The sequence below is a fragment of the Myotis daubentonii genome, chromosome X, assembly GCF_963259705.1.
Source record: "Myotis daubentonii chromosome X, mMyoDau2.1, whole genome shotgun sequence".
Classification (NCBI taxonomy): domain Eukaryota; kingdom Metazoa; phylum Chordata; class Mammalia; order Chiroptera; family Vespertilionidae; genus Myotis; species Myotis daubentonii.
In genome coordinates this window covers 85,294,129-85,316,698 of record NC_081861.1, presented here as the reverse complement: position 1 = coordinate 85,316,698, position 22,570 = coordinate 85,294,129, and the positions used below count along the sequence as shown (strand labels likewise).

Sequence of the window (22,570 nt, the reverse complement as noted above, 5' to 3'; positions counted from 1 at the left end):
TTTACATGTATTCTCAGGATTTCAGATACACTCCTATACAATTCCAAGATGTACCACTTTGAATTCTAAGAGCTTTAATCTAACTCACATAGTGTTCTTAGCTGTATAGACATGAATTTTTAAGGGTATTAAACAGTTTCCTTTAAAAACGCCATTTCATTGAACAGGAATTATAAATGTAAACAGTATCTCATTATTTCACAGCTGTTTTAACATGAGTTTTCTGTTTGAACACTGCCCCTCAGACATTAAGGCTCTCTTTACATGTATTCCCAGCATTTCAGATACATGCCTATACAATTCCAGGTTCCATCATTTTGTATTCTAAAAGTTTTTATCTAACTGACATAGTGTTCTGAGCTCTATACTTGAATTGTTAAGATTTTTGAGAAGTTTCCTTTAAAAGCACAAAATAATTGAACCATGAATATTAAAGTAATCTGGATAGTCTTCATTTTACAGCTGTTTGAAAGTCAGTTTTCAGTGTGAACACTGCCCCACAGACATTAAGGCTCTATTTACATGTATTTCCAGCATTCCAGATACATTCCCATACAATTCTAGGTTCTATCATTTTTAATTCTAAGAGTTATAATCTAACTCACATAATGTTCTAGGCTCTATATACATGAATTCTTAAGGTTTTGAGAGGTTTCCTTTAATAATGCCAACTAGTTGAACAAGAAATATGAATGGAATCAGGATACTCTTCATTTCACAGCTGTTTTAAATTCAGTTTTCTGTTTGAACACAGTTGCATAGACATTACGGCTCTATTTACATGTATTCCCAGTGCTTCAGATACATTCCTATAGAATTTCAAGTTCTACCACTTCAAATTCTAAGAGTTTTAATCTAACTCACATAGAGTTCTGAGCTTTATAGACAGAATTCTTCAGGGTATTAATCAGTTTTCTTTAAAAAGGTCATTTCATTGTTTGGGAATTATAAATGTACACAGTATACTTGTCATTTCACAGCAGTTTTAACATGAGTTTTCTGTTTGAAAACTGCTCCACAGATATTAAGGCTAAATTTACATATTTTCCCAGTGTTTCAAATACATTCCTATTCAATTCCAGGTTCTACCACTTTGATTTCCAAGAGGTTTAACCTAACTCACATAGTGTTCTAAGCTCTATATACTTTAATTCTTAAGGTTTTTGAGAAATTTCCTTTAAAAACACCAAATAATTGAACCGTGAATATAAATGTAAGCAGGATACTCTTCATTTTACAGCTGTTTAAAGGTGATTTTTCTGTTTGAACTCTTCCCCGCAGATATTAAGGCTCTATTTACATAAATTTCAGGCATGTCAGATACATTCCTATATAATTTCAGGTGCTATCATTTTAAATTCAGAGTATTAATCTCACTCACATAGTGTTCTGAGCTCTATATACTTGAATTCTTAAGGATTTGAGAGGTTTCCTTTAAAAATGCCAACTAATTGAACCGGAAATATGAATGTAATCAGGGTACTCCTCATTTCACAGCTGTTTTAACATGAATTTTCTGTTTGAACACTGCCACAGAGACATTAAGGCTCCATTTACTTGTATTCCCAGTGTTTCAGATACATTCCTATACAATTCCAAGTTCTAGCACTTTGAATTCTAAGCGTTTTAATATAACTCACATAGAGTTCTGAGCTCCATACAGATGAATTCTTAAGTGTAAAGTAGTTTTCATTAAAAAGGCCATTTCATTGAATGGGAATTATAAATGTTCACAGTATACTCCTCATTTCACAGCTGTTTTAACGTGAGTTTTCCATTTGAACACTTCCCCACAGACATTAAGACTAAATTTACATGTATTCCCGGCATTTAATATACAATCCTATACAATTCCAGGTTCTACCACTTTGAATTCTAACAGGTTTAATCTAACTCACATAGTTTTCTGAGCTCTTATGACATGAATTCATTAGGGTATGAAGCATTTTGCTTTAAAAATGCCATTTCATTGAATGGGAATTTAAATGTAAACAGTATACTCTATACTCATTTTTTCACAGCTGTTTTAAGGTGATTTTTCTTTTTGAACACTGCCCCACAGACAATAAAGCTCTATATTCATGTATTCTCAGTGTTTCACATACATGCCTATACAATTTCAGGTTCTATCATTTTGAATTCTAAGAGTTTTAATCTTACTCACATAGTGTTCTGAGCTCTATTTATTGGAATTATTAAGGTTTTTGAGAAGATTCCTTTTAAAATGTCATCTAGTTGAACTGGAAATATAAATGTAATCAGGATAACCTTCATTTCCCATCTGATTTAAAGTGAGTTTTCTGTTTGAACACTGCCCCACAGACATTAAGGCTCTATTTACATGTATTCCCAGTGTTTCAGATACATTCCTATACAATTCCAGGTTCTATCATTTTGAATTCTGAGAGTTTTAATCAAACTCACATAGTGTTCTGAGCTCTATATACTTGAATTCTTAATATTTTTGAGAAGTTTCCTTTAAAAACACCAAATAATTGAACCATGAATATAGATGTAATCAGGATACTCTTCCCTTTACAGCTGTTTGAAGGTGAGTTTTCAGTGTGAACACTGCCCCACAGACATTAAGGCTCTATTTACATGTATTTCCAGCGTTTCTGATACATTCCCATACAATTCTAGGGTCTATCATTTTGAATTCTATGAGTTATAATCTAACTCACATAGTGTTCTGAGCTGTATATACTTGAATTATTGTTTTGAGAGATTTCCTTTAAAAATGCCAACTAATTGAACAAAAAATTATGAATATAATCAGGATAATCTTCAATTCACAGCTATTTTAACTTGAGTTTTCTGTTTGAACACTGCTCCATAGAAATTAAGTCTCTATTTACATGTATACCCAGTGTTTCAGATACATTCTTATACAATTCCAAGTTCTACCACTTTGAATTCTAAGAGTATTAATCTACTTACATAGAGTTCTGAGCTTTATATACATGAGTTTTTAAGGGTATTAAGCAGTTTTCTTTAAAAAGGCCATTTCATTTAATGGGAATTATAAATGTACATAGTAAACTCGTCATTTCACAGCTGTTTTAACGTGAGTTTTCTGTATGAACACTGCCGCACAGACATTAAGGCTAAATTTTCATGTATTCCCAGCTTTTACGATACATTCCTATACAATTCCAGGATCTACCACGTTGAATTCTAAGACTTTTAATCTAACTCACATAGTGTTCTGAGCTTTACTGACATGAATTCTTTAGGGTATTAAGTAGTTTCCTTTAAAAACACCAAATAATTGAACCGTGAATATAAATGTAATAAGGATACTGTTCATTATATAGCTTTTTGAAGGTGAGTTTTCAGTGTGAACACTGCCCCACAGACTTTAAGGCTCTAGTTGCATGTATTCCCAGCGTTTCAGATACATTCCGATACAATTCTAGGGTCTATCATTTTTCAATTCTAAGAGTTATAATCTAACTCACATAGTGTTCTGAGATCTATACACTTGAAAAAATGCCAATGAATTGAACAGGAAATATGAATGTAATCAGAATACTCTTCATTTCACAGCTGTTTTAAATTCAGTTTTCTGTTTGAACACTGCTGCATAGACATTACGGCTCTATTTACATGTATTCCCAGTGTTTCAGATATATTCCTATAAAATTCCAAGTTCTACCACTTTGAATTCTAAGAGTTTTAATTTAACTCACATAGAGTTCTGAGCTTTATAGACATGAATTCTTAAGGGTATTAAGGCCATTTCATTGAATGGGAATTATAAATGTACACAGTCTACTCATCATTTCACAGCTATTTTAACGTGATTTTTCTGATTGAACACTGCTCCAGAGATATTGTTATTTTACATGTATTCCCAGTGTTTCAGATACATTCCTATACAATTCCAGGTTCTACCACTTTGAATTCTAAGAGTTTTAATCTAACTCACATAGTGTTTTGACCTTTGTTGACATGGGTTCTTTAGGGCATTAAGCACTTTGCTTAAAAACGCCATTTCATTGAACAGGAATTATAAATGTAAACAATATACTCGTGATTTCACAGTTGTTTTAAGGTGAGTTTTCTGTTTGAACCCTGCCCCACAGACATAAAGGCTCTATTAACATGTTTTCCCAGCGTTTCAGATACATTCCTATACAATTCCATGTTCTATCATTTGGAATTCTGAGAGTTATAATCTAACTCATAGTGTTCTGAGCTCTATATACTTGAATTCTTAAGTTTTTTGAGAAGTTTTTTAAAAGACGCCAACCAATTGAACCAGAAATACAAATGTATACAGTATACGATTCATTTCACAGCTATTTTAATGTTTGAACACTGCCCCACAGACATTAAGGCTCTATTTACATGTATTCCGGGTGTGTCATATACATTCTTATCCAATTCCAGGTTATAACATTTTGAATTCTAACAGTTTTAATCTAACTCACATAGTGTTCTGAGCTCTATAGGCATGAATTCTTAAGTGTTTTAAGCAGTTTTCTTTAAAAAAGCCATTTCATTGAACTGGAATTATAAATGTAAACAGTATACTCATCATTTCACTGCTGTTTCAACCTGAGTTTTCTGTTTGAACACTGCCCCACAGACATTAAGACTCTTTTTACATGGATACCTGATTTCTAAGAGTTTTAATCTAACTCACATAGTTTTCTTAAAAAGGCCATTTCATTGAACCGGAATTATAAATATAAACAGTATACTCTTTATTTCATAGCTCTTTGAATGTGAGTTTTCAAAGTTTGACCACTGCCTTACAGATATTAAGGCTCTATTTACATGTATTCCTATTGTTTCATATATATATTCCTATACAATTCCAGGTTCTATCATATGTGAATGCTCAGAGTTTTAATCTAACTAACATAGGTTTCTGAGCTCAATAGACTTGAAAGCTTAACGATTTTAATCAGATTCCTTAAAAAATACCAATTCATTGAACTGGAAACATAAATCTAATCAGTACACTCATCATTTCATAGTTGTTTGAATATGAGTTTTCAGTTTGAATACTGCCCCACAGACATTAAGGCTCTATGTAAATGGATTTCTAGCGTTTAATATACATTCCTATACAATTCCAGGGTCTATCATTTTGAAATCTAAGAGTTTTAATCTAACACATATAGTGTTCTGAGCTCTATAGACTTGAATTCTTAAGGGTTTTAAACAGTTTCCTTTAAAAACGCCATCTCATTAAACCAGAAATATTAATGTAAACAGTATACTCATTATTGCACAGTATTTTGAACATGAGTTTTCAGTGTTTGACCACTGCCACACAGACATTGTCTCTATTTGCGTGCATTCTTAGCGTTTCATATATATTATTGTACAATTACTGGTTCTATCATATTTTAATGCTAAGAGTTTTAATCTAACACATATTGTTCTGAGCTCTATAGACTTGAATTGTTAAGGATTTTAATCAGGTATCTTAAACAATGCCAACTCATTGAACCGGAAATATAAATCTAATCAGTATACTCATCATTTCACAGCTGTTTGAAAGTGAGTTTTCAGTTTGAACACTGCTCCACATACATTAAGTCTCTATTTATATTTATTCCTAGTGTTTCATACACATTCCTATATAATTCCAGGTTCTATTATTTTGAATCTAAGAGTTTTAATCTAACTCATATATTGTTCCTAGTTCTATAGACATGAATTGTTAACTGTTTTAAGCAGTTTACTTTAAAATACGCCATCTCATTGAATTGGAAACATAAATATAATCAGTATACTCATCATTTCACAGCTGCTTGAATGTGAGATTTCAGTTTGAACACTGCCACACAGACAGTAAGGCTCTTTTTGCATGTATTCCTAGTGTTTCATATACATTCCCATACAATTCCAGCTTCTATAATTTTGGATTCTAAGAGTTTTAACCTAACTCAAATAGTGATCTGTACTCTATAGACTTGAATTCTTAAGAGTTTTAATCAGTTTCCTTTAAAAACGCCAACTCGTTGAATCGGAAATATATAAGTGTAAACAGTATACTCATCATTTCACAGCTGTTTGAACTTGAGTTTTCAGGTTTTGACCACTGCCGCACAGACATTAACGCTCTATTTTCATGTATTCCTAGCATTTTATACACATTCCTATACAATTCCAAGTTCGATCATTGTGAATTCTAAGATATTTAATCTAACTCATGGTGTTCTGAGCTGTATAGACTTGAATTGTTAATGGTTTTGATCAGTTTCCTTTAAAAAACGCCATCTCATTAAACCGGAATTATAAATGTGAACAGTATTCTCATCATTTCACAACAGTTTTAACATGAATTTTCAGTGTTTAAATACTGATCACAGACATTAAAGCTCTATTTACATGTATTCCTAGCGTTTTACATTCATTACTGTATAATTCCATTGTCTATCATTTTGAGTTCTAAGAGTTTTAACCTCATTCACATTGTGTTCAGAGCTCTATAGACTTGAATTCTTTTTATTATTATTATTATTTTAATTACTTAAAGTATTACAAAAAGTATTACATATGTCTCCTTTTCTTCCCCCCGCCCATGACAATCCCCTGGCCTCCTCTAGCCCCCAGTGTCTTATGTCCATTGGTTATGCTGATATGCATGCATACAAGTCCTTTGATTGATCTCTTACCCACCCCCCTCCTGCCCTCCCACCCTCCCCGGCCTTCCTGCTGTAGTTTGACAGTCTGTTCGAGGCAGCTCTGCCTCTGTATCTATTCTTGTTCATAAGTTTATACTGGTCTTTATTATCCAGAAATGAGTGACATCATGTGGTATTTTTCCTTCATTGACTGGCTTATTTCACTTAGCATAATGCTCTCCAGTTCCATCCATGCTGTTGCAAATGGTAAGAGTTCCTTCTTTTTTATAGCAGCATAGTATTCCATCGTGTAGATGTACCACAGTTTTCTAATCCATTCATCTACAGATGGGCACTTACGCTGTTTCCAGATCTTAGCTATGGTGAATTGTGCTGCTATGAGAATAGGGGTGCATATATCCTTTCTGATTGGTGTTTCTGGTTTCTTGGGATATATTCCTAGAAGTGGGATCACAGGGTCAAATGGGAGTTCCATTTGTAGTTTTTTGAGGAAACTCCATACTGTCTTCCATAGTGGCTGCACCAGTCTGCATTCCCACCAGCAGTGCACAAGTGTTCTTTTTTCTCCACATCCTCTCCAGCACTTGTCGTTTGTTGATTTGTTGATGATAGCCAGTCTGACATGTGTGAGATGGTATCTCATTGTTGTTTTGATTTGCATCTCTCGGAAGATTAGTGACTTTGAGCATGTTTTCATATGTCTCTTGGCTTTCTGAATGTCCTCTTTTGAAAGGTGTCTATTTAGATCCTTTGCCCATTTTTCAATTGGATTGTTTATCTTCCTTTTGTTAAGTTGTATGAGTTCCCTATAAATTTTGGAGATTAGGCCCTTATCAGATATGTCATTGGCAAATATGTTTTCCCACACAGTGGGTTTTCTCGTTGTTTTGTTGATGGTTTCTTTTGCTGTGCAGAAGCTTTTTATTTTGATGTAGTCCCATTTGCTTATTTTTTCTTTAGTTTCCAATGCCCTAAGAGCTGTATCAGTGAAGAAATTGCTTCTGAATATGTCTGAGATTTTGTTGCCTTTGGATTTTTCTAGTATTTGTATGGTTTCCCATCGTATATTTAAGTCCTTTATCCATTTTGAGTTTATTTGTGTGTGTGGTGTAAGTTGGTGGTCTAGTTTCATTTTCTTGCATGTATATGTCCAATTTTTCCATCACCATTTATTGAAGAGATTATCTTGACTCCATTGTATGTTCTTGCCTCCTTTGTCAAATAATAATTGAGCGTATTACTTGGGGCTGATTTCTGGGCTCTCTATTCTATTCCATTGATCTATATGTCTGTTCTTGTGCCAGTACCAGGCAGTTTTGAGAACAGTGGCTTTGTAATACAGCTTGATATCTGGTATTGAGATCCCACCTACTTTGTTCTTTCTCAGGATCGCTGCAGCTATTCAGGGTCGTTTTTTATTCCAGATGAATTTGTGGAGAGTACGTTTAGGTCTGTGAAATATGCCATTGGTATTTTAATGGGAAGTGCGTTGAATTTATAGATTGCTTTGGGCAGTATGGATATTTTAATGATATTGATTCTACCAATCCAAGAACATGGTATGTTCTTCCATCTCTTTATGTCTTCCTCTATCTCTTTTTTCAACGTCCTGTAGTTTTCTGAGAAGAGGTCTTTTACCTCTTTAGTTAAGTTTATTCCTAGGTAGCTTAATTTTTTAGGTGCGATGGTAAATGGGATTGCTTATTTAGTCTATCTTTCTGCACATGCACTATTGGTGTATAGAAATGCCATAGATTTTTTGGCATTAATTTTGTATCCTGCTACATTGCCGAATTCTTATATTAAGTCTAATAGTTTATTGATGGAGTCTTTAGGGTTTTTTAAGTATAATATCATGTCATCTGAAAATAAGAACAGTTTTACTTCTTCTTTTCCAATTTGGATGCCTTTTATTTCTTCTTCTTGTCTAATTGCAATGGCTAATAATTCCAGTGCTATGTCGAATAGGAGTGGTGATAGTGGGCATCCCCGTCTTGTTCCTGTTTTTAGGGGAAATGGTGTTAGTTTTTTTCCATTGAGTATGATGTTTGCTGTGGGTTTGTCATATATGGCTTTTATTATGTTGAGGTATGATCCTTCAATTCCCACCTTGCTGAGAGTTTTATCAAAAATGGGTGTTGAATTTTGTCAAACGCTTTTTCTGCATCAATTGATATGACTATGTGGTTTTTTTTTTTCAATTTGTTTATGTGATGTATCACGTTTATTGATTTGCATCTGTGGAATAAATCCTACTGGGTCGTGGTGTATGATCTTTCTCATGTACTGCTGGATCTGACATGCTAAGATTTTGTTGAGGATTTTGGCATCTATGTTCATGAGGAATATTGGCCTTTAATTCTCTTTCATTGTGTTGTCTTTACCTGGTTTTGGTATTAGGGTGATGCTGGCTTCATAGAATGAGCTTGGAATTGTTCCATCCTCTTGGATTTTTTGTAGTAGTCTGAGGAGGATAGCTTTTTTTGTTTTGTTTTGTTTTAATATATTTTATTCATTTTTTACAGAGAGGAAGGGAGAGAGATAGAGAGCCAGAAACATCGATGAGAGAGAAACATCGATCAGCTGCCTCCTGCACATCCCCCACTGGGGATGTGCCCGCAACCCAGGTACATGCCCTTAACCGGAATCGAACCTGGGACCCTTGAGTCCACAGGCCGATGCTCTATCCACTGAGTCAAACTGGTTTCGGTGAGGATAGGTTTTAGTTCTTCCTTGAATGTTTGGTAAAACTCCCCTGTGAAGCCGTCTGGTCCTGGGCTTTTGTTTGCTGGAAGCTTTTTGATGACTGCTTCAATTTCTTCCACAGTTATTGGCCTATTGAGCTTTTTAGATTCTTCCTGATTGAGTTTTGGAATGTTGTATTTTTCTAGGAATATGTCCATTTCCTCCAGGTTGTCTAGTTTGTTGGAGTAGAGTTGTCCATAGTATTTATTAACAATCATTTGTATTTCTGTGGGATCTGTTATTATTTCGCCTCTATCATTTCTGATTTTGTTGATTTGGGTCCATTTTCTTTGCTTCTTGGTGAGCCTGGCTAGAGGTTTGTCAATCTTGTTTATCCTTTCAAAGAACCAGCTCTTGGTTTCATTGATTTTCTCTATTATTTTTTTGGTCTCCATGTCATTTATTTCTGCTCTAATCTTTATTATCTCCTTCCTTCTGCTCAAACTGGGGTGTTTTTTGCTGCTGTCTTTCTAATTCTTTGAGTTGTAGAGTTAGATGATTTACTACCATTTTTTCTTGTTTTTTGAGATAGGCCTGTAGAGCTATAAACTTCCCTCTCAGGACTGCTTTTATTGAGTCCCAAAGGTTTTGGATTGTTGTGTTTTCATTGTCATTAGTTTCCAGGATGTTTTCAATTTCTTCTTTGATCTCATTGGTAACCCAATCAATATTTAATAATGTGCTATTCAGCTTCCAAGTGTTTGAGTATTTTGAGTTCTTTTTGTTCTAGTTTATTTCTATTATTATGGCCTTGTGGTCTGAGAAGATGCTTGGTATGATTTCAATCTTCTTGAATTTGGGGAGACTTTGTTTGTGACCCAATATTTTGTCTATTTTTGAAGATGTCCCATGAGCACTTGAGGTGAATGTATATTTTGTGGCTTTGGGGTGAAGTGTTCTGAAGATGTCAATTAAGTCCATCTGATCTAGTGAGTCATTTAGGATTGCTGTTTCTTTGCTGAGTTTTTTTCTAGAGGACTTATCCAGTGCTGTCAGTGGTGTATTAAAGTCCCCTACTATGATTGTATTGTTGTCGATCTCTCCCCTGATATCTTCCAGGAGTTTTCTTATGTATGTGGGTGCGCCTGCATTGGGTGCATATATGTTTATCAGGGTTATATCCTCTTGTTGTATTGATCCCTTTAGTATTATGAAGTGGCCTTCCTTATCTCTTGTTACGGCCTTCACTTTGAGGTCTATTTTGTCCCATATAAGTATTGCTACCCCAGCTTTCTTTTCCTTTCCATTTGCCTGAAAGATATTTTTCCATCCTTTCACTTTCAGTCTGTGTGAGTCCCTTCTAATGAGGTGGGTTTCTTGTAGACAGCAAATATATGGGTCATGTATTTTTATCCATTCAGCCACTCTATGTCTTTTGATTGGACCATTTAGTGCATTTACGTTTAAAGTTATTATTGAAAGGTACTTGTTTGTAGACTTTTCTATTTTTTTGTGGCAGTTTTCTTTCTGGGCTTTTTAGTTCTTCTTTTTACACCAATCCCTTTAGCATTTCTTGCATTGCTGGCTTGGATTGTGATAAACTCCATTAGCCTTTTTTTGTCTGTGAAGCTTCTTATTTCCCCTTCAATTTTGAATGATAGCCTTGCTGGATAGAGTATTTTTTGATTCAGTCTTTTGCTTTGCATCACTTTGTTAATTTCTGTCCATTATTTTCTGGCCTGATGTGTTTCTGTTAAGAAATCATTTGATAATCTGATGGGTGATCCTTTGCATGTAACTCTCTGTTTCTCTCTTGCAGCCTTTAAGATTCTGTCTTTGTCTTGTACATTTTCCATCATTATTATGACTTGTCTTGGAGTGGGTCTTTTGGGGTTCATCTTGCCTGGGACTCTCTGTATTTGTGTAACTTTTTTCTTCCCCATATCAGGGAAGTTTTCTGACGTTATTTCATCAAATAGATTTTCTAATCCTTGCTGCTCTTCTTGTCCTTCTTGAAGCCCTATTATGCGTATGTTACTTCGTTTCATGTTGTCCCGAAGTTCCCTTAGGCTCTCCTGCTTTTTAATTCTTTTCTACAGTTGCTGTTCAGATTGAGCTTGTTTCTCTGCCTTATCTTCTAATTCACTAATTCGGTCCTCTGCTTCTTCTAGTCTGCTGTTTGAACTTTCCATGGTGTTTTTGATTGTAGCTATATCACTTTTCATTTCTTCCTGATTCTTGCATAGGTTGTTGATTTTCTCATCCATCCGGTGAATGAATTGTACAACCATTATTCTGAATTCTTTTTCTGTCATGTTGCATGCTTCAACTTCATTAATGTCCTTTCTTGGTGACACCTCATTGTCTTTACTCTGGGTGTTGTTTCGTCTCTTCATTCTGATTATCTCCCAATGGTTCAAACGTTGAGTTGTGTGGGCCTGGGCCGTGTGCAGTGGGAGCCTCCCACCACCCTAGTGTTACTGAAGAGCTCTGACACTAAGATGTGTGGTCGTTGTGGGTTGGTGGGGACCAGGCTCGCTCAGAGTCAGTGTTGTAAGCACTCAATGTGGCCTCGTACGCGCCCTTAGAATCAGGGACCCTGCCTGCACCGTGCTGAAACAGAGACCCCCTGAAGCCAGTTGAAAACCAGAGCCCCCTAGCATGCGCCAGGAGTCAGAGCTCCCCAGAATCCAGTATCAGAGTCTCTGTTGTTTCACGCGACATTGCCTTGAGAATCAGGGTCCCTGTGTGCCCTTGCACCAGGAATTGGAGTCACTAGCTCTTAGTATGAATGCACAGGAAATCAGGATCTAGGCGCAGGTGAAAAGAAACACAGTCAAGTCACTGGTGCTTGGTGCTACCACCTGCCCAGAGAATCGGGGTCCCTGGGCCTGTGTTATGTAGGACAAATTCCTGGTTTTCGCCTGATTGCTCCCAGCCCAGGGCTCAGAAGCAGGCAGTGTGCCTAGGCTCAGTTCCTGGGGTTCATGTGTTTGCTTCCAGCCCAAGACTCAGAAGCTGGCAGTGCTCATAGGATCAGTTCCAAGGTGCTCAGGCACTTCCAAGCCAAAGTTCCTGCAGAGCTGAGGCCCCGGCAAAGGGTGGGTCTATCAGTTAGTTACTCTGGCACTGCCCGCAAGCCTATGGGAAGGGGGGATGGGCTCTGTTACTCACGGATCTGCTGCGGGGATTTCTGAACTTTTGGTGTCCGCAGGTCTGTAGCTGTGGTCACAGGTCTCTGTCCCCAGTGTCTGCAGGGTCCTGGTATGCTTCTGAGATCAGACTGGGTGGTGCTGAGGCCAGGATCCTAGCCTCAAGCAGCTCTGTTTCCCAAGACTGCGTGGTCGCCGTGCCTGTGCTGGCCGCCCAGGAGTGTCCACGCAGGGAGCGCGACTCCGCTGCCTAAGACTGCCCAGTTTAGCAGGCCCTTAGAAGACCTGCAGAATCTAACTGTCCCTAGCTCATACACACACACCACATGCATCCACACACTCCTGTATCACTTCCTTCGACTTGAATTCTTAAGGGATTTAACAACTTTTCTTAAAAATTGCCAACTCATTGAACCAGAATTATAAATGTAAACAGTATACTCGATCATTGTGAATTCTAAGATTTTTAATCTAACCCATGGTGTTCTGAGCTTTATAGACTTGAATTGTTAATGGCTTTAGAAAGTTTCTTTTAAAAAATGCCAACTCATTGAACCGGAAATATAAATCTTATCAGTATACTCTTAATTTCTCAACTGCTTGAATGTGAGATTTCAGTTTCAACACTGGCCCACATTTCATAGCTGTTAAATCATGAATTTTCAGTGTTTAAATTCTGAAATGCAGACATTAACACTCTATTTACATGTATTTTTAGAGTTTCAGGGAGGGAAAATGGCGGAGGTATAAGCAGACGTGTCCTGTGCCTTGTCCTGGAGCAGATAAGGGTGAGCAGCTGAAACGGGTAACATTCAGCCCGAATAGGCAGAGGATTTTCAGCTGAGAGACTGTCTGCAGCTAGGAAAGACCAAGAACCCCCAGGAAAAAAAAAGGACGGTTGGAGACTGTGGCTGAAGCCTCTCCTGGTGCGCCAGCTCAGCAGCGGAGACTGCGCCATCTTGGGTGGTTGTTGCCGGCATCCAGAGACCAGCTACTAACCTGGAAACAAGGGATTTCAAGCAGCAGCAGCGTGACTGCCTGAACTCAGATGAGCACTGCTTCTTCTCACGGAAAGGTTGGACATCCCCTAAAGGTGCGGTTTGCAGTTCGGGTTGGAGGGAGGACAGAGCTCGCGCGCGCGCGCGGGGAGGAATCTGCGCCCCACAGAGTCCGCAGCCCTTGGGACCAGCGTGACCCGCGAGTGGGGAAGGGGCCCCACAGGGCTGCTGGCAGAAGGGAATGTGAAAAATGAGCCCATCGCTGGACTGGATGTAAAGGAGCAGCCTTGGACTTCGCCAATCTGTTGGCTGCTTGGTGCCAGGGGCGAGTGGGCGCGCAGAAGCTGCGCGCGGAGACTGTGCACAGACCTGGAAGGTGGAGGCTTGAGAATTCGCACAACTATCAGGCTCTTGTTACAGTTCCCCTTTGATCCGTGTATTTGATTATTAAACCCAGTGCATGGGATTCCCCAGTTGGGGTCATTCGCAGAGCCTGTAGGGGAAAGTTCTTTTTGGGGAGCCTGGGAAACAGCGGACAGTGGCAAGGAACCAGCTCTGGGCAGTGGTCTTTCCTGAATCAGTTTCAAATACCATAGAGAAAAACAAAAACAAAACCCTACTGATAGAGGGGACTTATAGCCTCGGAGGTCAATCTAGAGTTTCACATACATTACTATACAATTCCCAGGTCTATCATTTTGAATTCTAAGCATTTTAACCTCATTCACATAGTATTCTGAGCTCTAAAGTGTTGAATTTTTAACCGTTTTAACCACTTTCCTTAAAAAACTCCAAATCATAGAACCAAAAATATAAACAGTATACTTGTCATTTCACAGCTGTTTAAATGTGAGTTTTTAGTTTGTTTGTTTTTTTTCATTATCCTGGGGACATTAAGGTTCTTTTTACATGTATTCCTAGCATTTCATATATATTCCTATACAATTTCAGGGTCTATCATTGTGAATGCTCAGAGTTTTTACCTCATTCACATAGTGTTCCAAGCTCTAAAGACTTGAATTCATAAGAGTTTAACCACGTACTTAAAAACCCCCAATTCACTAAACCAAAAATATTATTGTGAACAGTATACCCGTTTTTTCCCAAATGTTTAAACGTGATTTTCCATTTTTTTTTATCACTATCCTGCAGACACTAAGGCTCTTTTTACATGTATTCCTAAAGTTTCTTATATATTCTTATACAATTCCAGTGTCTATCATTGTGAATTCTAAGAGTTTTAAGTTCATTCACATAGTGTTCACCACTCTATTGACTTGAATTCTTAAGGGATTTAACCACATTCCTTAAAAATTGCCAACTCATTGAACCAGAATTATAAATGTAAACAATATAGTCGTCATTTCACAGCAGTTTTAATAAGAATTTTCAGAGTTTAAATACAGAACTGCAGACATTAAGGCTCTACTTATATGTAGTACTTACGTATCACATACAATAGTATACCTTTTCAAGGTCTATCATTGTGAATTCTAAGAGTTTTATCCTCATTCACATAGTGTTCTGAGCTCTAAAGACTTGAGTTCTTAAGGGTTTAACCATGTACCTTAAAAAACGTCCACTCATTGAACCTAAACTATTATTATAAACAGTATACTCATCATATCTCAGCTGTTTAAACATCAGTTTTCATTGTTTTATAAGAATCCTACAGACATTAAGTTTCTATTTACAAGTATTACTAGCATTTCATATATATTCCTACACAATTCAAAGGTCTATCATTGTGAATTCTAAGAGTTTTTACCTCAATCACATAGTGTTCAGAGCTCTGTAGACTTGAATTCTTAATGGTTTTAACTACTTTCATTAAAAAACACCACTTTATTGTACTGGAATTATAAATGTAAACAGTATAGTCGTCATTTCACAACTGTTTTAACACGAATTTTCTTTTTTTTTTTTTATTGTGAAGAACAAGGACTTTTATTTAAATGGGTGAAAACATTTCCATTCAATTTTAATGTCTTTAAATGACGCATTTCCTACTGTTAATAGCAGTAATCCCCATGGAGAGTAATGTTCTTGTTAAAGTCATAATAGATCTCTGTTCACTCATTTAACAGCTTGAATGTATACTTTTTAGATAGTAGAATGGTAATTAATCTTTGCTGCAATATTTCTGCAATAACTTGTGAAAAAGCAGGATCTTTGATGGAGTATCATTACAACTGGTGAGACTTAACACGAATTTTCAGTGTTTAAATACTGATTACAGACATTAAGGCTCTATTTACATGTATTCCCGGCATTTTACATTCATTACTGTATAATTCCAGTGTCTATCATTTTGAGTTCTAAGAGTTTTAACCTCATTCACATAGTGTTCAGAGCTCCATAGACTTGAATTCTTAAGGGATTTAACCACTTTCCTAAAAAATTGCCTATTCATTGAACCAGAATTATTAATGTAAAAAGTATACTCATCATTTCACAGGTGTTATATCATGAATTTTCAGTGTTTAAATACTGAACTATGGATATTAAGACTCTATTTACATGTATAACTAGAGTTTCATATACATTACTATACAATTCCCAGGTCTATCATTTTGAATTCTAAGAGTTCTTACCTTACTGACATAGTATTCTGAGCTCTAAAGACTTGAATGCTTAACCATTTGAACCACTTTCCTTAAAAAACGCCAAATCATAGAACCAAAACTATAAATGTAAACAGTATACTTGTCATTTCACAGCTGTTTAAACGTGAGTTTTCAGTTTTTGACACTATCCTGGGGACATTAAGGCACTTTTTACATGTATTCCAAGCATTTCATATATATTCCTATACAATTCCAGGGTCTATCATTGTGAATTCTAAGAGTTTTAACCTCATTCACATAGTGTTCTGAGCTCTATAGACTCGAATTATTTTTTTTAAATTAAATCTTTATTGTTCAGATTATTACATTTGTTCCTCTTTTTCCCCCCATAACTCCCCTCCTCCCAGTTCCCACCCCACCCTCTGCCCTCACTCCCCACCCACTGTCCTCATCCATAGGTGCACGATTTTTGTCCAGTCTCTTCCCGCATCTCCCACAGCCCTTTCCCCCCCCCCCCCCAAGAATAGTCAGTCCATTCCCTTTCTATGTCCCTGATTCTATTATGATCACCAGATTATTTGTTCACTTGATTCTTAGATTCACTTGTTGATAGATGCATGTTTGTTGTTCATAATTTTTATCTTCACCTTTTTCTTCTTCTTCTTCCTCTTCTTAAAGGATACCTTTCAGCATTTCATATAATACTGGGTTGGTGGTGATGAACTCCTTTAGCTTTTCCTTATCTGTGAAGCTCTTTATATGACCTTCAGTTCTGAATGATAGCTTTGCTGGATAAAGTAATCTTGGTTGTAGGTTCTTGGTATTCATCACTTTGAATATTTCTTGCCACTCCCTTCTGGTCTGCAAAGTTTCTGTTGAGAAATCAACTGACAGTCGTATGGGTATTCCCTTGTAGGTAACTGATTTTCTTTATCTTGCTGCTTTTAAGATTCTCTCTTTGTCTTTTGCTCTTGGCATTTTAATTACGATGTGTCTTGGTGTGGTCCTCTTTGGATTCCTTTTGTTTGGGGTTCTCTGTGCTTCCTAGACCTGTAAGTCTATTTTCTTTCACCAGGTGGGGGAAGTTTTCTGTCATTATTTCTTCCAATAGGTTTTCAATATCTTGCTCTCTCTCATCTTCTGGCACCCCTACAATTCTGATGTTGGTACGCTTGAAGCTGTCCCAGAGGCTCCTTACACTATCTTCGTATTTTCGGATTCTTTTTTCATTTTGCTTTTCCAGTTGGGTGTTTTTTGCTTCTTCGCATTTTGAATCTTTGACTTGATTCTTGCACTCCTCTGGTCTGCTGTTGGGTGTCTGTATAATATTCTTTATTTCAGTTAGTGTATGCTTAGTTTCTAGTTGGTTCTTTATCACAACATCGGGAGTCTCATTAGATTTCTTGAGGATTTCACTACATTTATTGGCAGTTTCTAGAAAATTATTGAAAGACCTTAAAATTGCTGTTTTTAGCTCTATATCCTCCATTTCTGTCATGTTTCTTTTTCTCCGCATTTTTTATGCTTTCTTGGTGCACCCCCTTGTGGTATTTGTGCTCAGTCTTGTTGTAGTTAAGCCTTGATTTTTGTCTGCAATACTGGGGGGGCTGTGAGAGTCAGTTGTGTCTGCAGTAGAATTTCTGTGCTGGATCTCTAGGGCAGTGCTAATTTAACGTTTGCCTGAGCCTATCCGGCAAATGGCTCTGTGCAGGGCTTGGGCAGGGCGGGTCCCCAGGGATCTAAAGGGCAGGCAGAGCGAGCAGTTATGGCTGCTCTCAGTTCCATCCCTAGGGGCTCTGCCTCACAGAGTCCCAGCAACCACTGCAAACCTGGGAGAGAAAGCTGCCTTTGAGTTCCGACCGAAGCCAGGCAGTCCCACTTCTCCCCTTTGAGCCTGGGTCCCTAGAGACTTGCCCGGATCTGGAGTTCAGAATCTGAAACTCCTTCCTGATTGAAAACAACAACCGTGCCCTCCACCGCCAGCCCACTCCGCACGCACTCCGCACCTTAGTATTTTACTTCAGCACTGTGCCTCCTCTTAGTCTGGGTATGATATTCTCTTTCCTCCTAGTTGTAGAATTTCCACTCAGCCAGCCTTCCTGTGGCTCTGGATGATGTCCATTCCGTCTTTTAGTTATATTTTTGATTGGTTGTTTGAGGCAGCAATCTCCAGTGTTAACCTATGCCGCCATCTTGGTTTCTCCTCTAGTCTCTAATTCTTAATGGCCTTAACCACTTTCTTTAAAAAAAAAACGCCATCTCATTGAACCAGAAATATAAATGTAAACAGTATACTCGTCATTTTCTAGTTGTTTAAACGTGAGTTTTCATTTTTTTTTCCACTATCCTGCAGACATAAGGCTCTTTTTACATGTATTCCTCTCATATCATATACATTTCCTTACAATTCATGGTCTATCATTGTGAAATCTAAGAGTTTTAAGTTTATTCACATATTGTTCTGAGCTCTATGGACTTGAATTCTTTTTTTTTTTTAAATTAAATCTTTATTGTTCAGATTATTACATTTGTTCCTCTTTTACCCCCCCCATAACTCCCCTCCTCCCAGTTCCCACCCCACCCTCCGCCCTCACTCCTCACCCACTGTCCTCATCCATAGGTGCACGATTTTTGTCCAGTCTCTTCCCGCATCTCCTACACCCCTTTCCCCGCCAAGAATAGTCAGTCCATGTTGGGGGCCAGATGTAAGCTGGCATGGTTCTTGCACCTGAAGGGGCTAGCAAGGCTGGGACCCTTACCCACACAGTTTTCCCAGACTTGTTTAGATGGCGATTATCAGTAGAATGAGAGCAACATTTGTAGAATGAGAACAGCCTTTCATAGCTTACGAAGAAGTCTGTAACTATTTACTGAGATATGCTGTGCTGAGAACTTGTCCTTCTGCTGTGTCTCTCCCTTAGAGATTAAGAGGAACAAAGAATACATTCCTCTTGACAGACCTCCTATTCAGTGTGTTGTGTATAAATAAGATTGTGTGGCTAATAAACTTGCTTCAGTTCATTGAGAGAACTGGAGTCCTCCCGACCCCGCTTTCCTGTCTTTCTTTCTTTTCTCAATTCCCACCTCCCTGCCTCAGCCCAGCTCAACCTTGTCAGGCTGGCCCTGCCAGATCTGGCGCCTGAGCTACGGGACTGAGGAACTGAGAAAAAGACGGTGAGGAACTCCGTCGGGCTTGGAAAGACGAAGGTGAGGAACTCCTCAGGATAAAGAGTTCACTCATTAAGGTAAGGGAGGAGAAATTTTTTGATAGTCGGGAGTAAAGCATGGGGCAATTAGAATCTAGAGAAAATGCCCTTTACGGCCAAATGTTAAAGTCTATTCTCAACAGTAAAGGAACTAAGGTTAATGACAAGCATGTACAAAATTTTTTAAAATTCATTAAGGAGGTCTGCATTTCCTTATCGAATTTAATACGGGATTGTTTGGATCCCAGGCATGACCATAATCAACCATCTCTTAAGCCATAAAAAAAGGAGAAGCAGTGTGATAGCACAAAACAGGGGTCTAAAATTAGTATATTAAAAATAAATAATGTAACTTTTTTTTTGCATGGCAATCCAAATTTATTGAACTACTGATGCTAAGTTATACAAAATTGCACCACTTTAATTAAGGATTTTAGTTTACATTTGGCCACCTCTAAGTAGTTGTAACATTAGGTTGGTCAATTTAAATACTGTGGCTCCCTGTTGGATAGACACACAATCTTTACACCCAAACATTAATGCATACAAAGCAACAAGGCATTGTTAAATAAAACAGCAATAGTTACTGCAACTTGGGCCTTGTGACCAATTATACATGATTAAAATTACTTCCCACATTCACATCCACAGTACTCGTCTACCATTTAACATCTCAACCAAAATGTTACACATGTGAAACAATCACTAACAGGCAAAAATACTAAACGTGTATATTTGGTATTGCAAATACACTTATGCATGAGCAAGCAAGGGATTCACAGTGAGAATCTACAGCTGCAGAAGCCTGAAAATGATTTACAAAAATTGTTAAATCATTAAAAAATTGTTTGAAAATATACACTTCTTGTTGTAGACCCCCACTGTACACACAACTATAAACATTGTTCCCTATGTAAACAAAAAAGGAAACATATAATAAGAGATTTGAAAAATCTGGACATTTCCTTCCCAACAGATATTAAAGGCAACGTCTTTAATCTAAGACATTATACTGAAGGGACTATTGTATTTTTAAAGACAAGATCACTGTCTCCACAGGTTTTTTAAAAATTAAAAAAACTATACAGCTGTGTTAATCAAAGCGCTTATTTGTATAATACAATGATAATGACCTTGATTTTCTTAAAAAAAATTACAATAAGCTACAAGTATCAAAGAAGCAAAGTTATCTGGAGTAGTCTATATAGGAGCTCTTTGGACTTTCTTTTATTATGCTAAAATAGTGGTGCTTTTAGGATTTACATTATTGTACTCTCCAAAACAAAGTATGGGGCGCGTTATAGTATACAGTACACCATTTTCATACATGTACAACATTGGTGGGTGAAAATGTCTCTTAGCAGTAATATTGGATTGTAGCCTCTGGTTTTACCAGATGCATACACTAGGGCTATTATATAAGTAAAAATCTCTCTTGTGATACTGGAAAGTGATTAGAATGTGCAAACTGATGTAGTAGCTTTCATCCGCCTCTTAAAGGGTACCACCACAGAAAGTCCATTTAAGATGTTGGTAGGTTTAACAAAGTTGGAACGCTGGCACTGTTGAATTAGGCAACAGTTCTTCAGACCTGGCTCAGAGCTACAATGCATTTAGTATATTAAAGCAGTTGACATGATGACTTTTTGCGGGCCTTCCCAGGCCCTGGAGTTTTTCTGTTAATTTGCCGCACTAGGTCATAAAAGATCTCATTAACATTTATTTTTGATTTTGCAGAGGATTCTAAGAATGCACAGTTGTTCCACTGTCTTGCTAGATTTTGACCTTGTTCCTTTCCTACAACTCTTTCATCTTCCAAGTCACACTTATTACCAACCAGAATCATTGGAACATCATCAGTGTCTTTAACTCGAAGAATCTGTTCTCTCAGATCTTGTAAATCATTAAATGTGGACTGTGCTGTGATGGAATAAACTAATGCAAAGCCTTGTCCATTTTTCATGTACAAATCCCTCATTGCTGTAAATTGTTCCGTTCCTGCAGTATCCAAGATTTCAAGCATACACTGCTGTGCATCTACTTCAACTTGCTTTCTATAAGAGTCTTCTATAGTAGGATCATATTTTTCAACAAAAATTCCTTGAACAAACTGTACAGTCGGAGCGGATTTTCCAATGCCTCCTGAGCCAAGAACGACTAGCTTATACTCACGCATGGTGCAAACCTGTCAAAAGCTAGTACCTCTCACGCTGTCAGCGGGTCCCCGTAGCCAGTGTCGCCCCACGCGTTGCGCTCCCTCCTTCGGGTCGCTGCTCCCGGCGCCACGGTGGTCCTGCGCTGCCGCCGCTCCAGCTGCTTTACACGCCTGACTCTGAAATAATGTAACTTTTAAAGACAATTTTACTCCTCAAGATGAGGAGGATTTTGAGGAAGCTGCTGCTCTTTGTCATGATGATAATACAGGTATTGTTCAGGCAGAAGAGGAGGAAGAATATTTTTCTGCTGGAACTGAAGAGGGTAGTAATATAAAGGATGTGTTGGAACGCTTTTTAGAAACATTAAAGCTTCTTGGCAAGAAAAAGAGAAGCCGCAGGGGCTGTTCCCACCGCTCTCCGCTGCCTTGTGCAGCACCAGTTCCACTTTCCCCTCTTCAGATGGCTTTGCAGGAGGCACAAAAGTGTGGTGAGGAATTGGGCATTCACGCCTTCCCTGTTATGGAACAGGTGAACCCTCACACGGGACAGCGTGAGCGTGCTTATGACCCGCTTCCTTTTAAAACCTTAAAAGAGTTAAAAACAACCCATGCTCAGTATGGGCCCACTTCCCCTTATACTTTAACCATCTTGGAAACTATGGCCTTAGAGGCTCTCCCACCTAATGATTGGAGAGCTATTGCCAAGGCTTGTTTATCAGGAGGGGATTATCTCTTGTGGAAATCAGAATATGATGAAAAAGCTAAGGAACTAGCTTCTCGTAATCGAGCTGCCCAGATTAATATTTCTTATGAAATGCTGGTAGGTGAAGGAGTCTATGCTGATACCCATAATCAAATTCAATACCCCCAGGAAGCTTATGGACAGATTAATGGAGCTGGGATCAGAGCCTGGAAAAAGTTACCCACCTCTGGTCAGAAAACAGAGGAGCTCTCAAAAATTATTCAAGGGCCAGATGAAAAGTATCAGGATTTTGTCTCTCGGCTATTACAGGCTGTTGGCCGAGTAGTGGTGGATGGAGAGGCTGGCATGCTAATAAACAGTTGGCATATGAAAACTCCAACACTGCCTGTCAAGCTGCACTGGGGCCGTATCAAAGAAAGGGGACTCTCAGATTATATCTGCATTTGCGCAGATATTGGTCTCTCATATATACAAGGAGTCGCCATTGCAGCCACAT

The 22,570-nt window shown here is 37.8% G+C and overlaps 1 protein-coding gene across 1 annotated transcript; it reads right to left on the bottom strand.

Moving 5' to 3' along the window:
- Positions 1–19,569: 19,569 nt before the first annotated feature.
- LOC132225178 (ras-related protein Rap-1b-like) lies at positions 19,570–21,504 on the bottom strand. The gene has a single exon (XM_059680465.1). The coding sequence runs from the start codon at positions 21,390–21,392 to the stop codon at positions 20,838–20,840; it is 555 nt and encodes a 184-aa protein (XP_059536448.1). The 5' UTR covers positions 21,393–21,504; the 3' UTR covers positions 19,570–20,837.
- Between the last annotated feature and the right edge of the window lie 1,066 nt (positions 21,505–22,570).

Bases quoted from the DNA above. Each gene is read 5' to 3' on its own strand.
- LOC132225178 (XM_059680465.1), bottom strand. From the start codon at position 21,392: ATGCGTGAGTATAAGCTAGTCGTTCTTGGCTCAGGAGGCATTGGAAAA.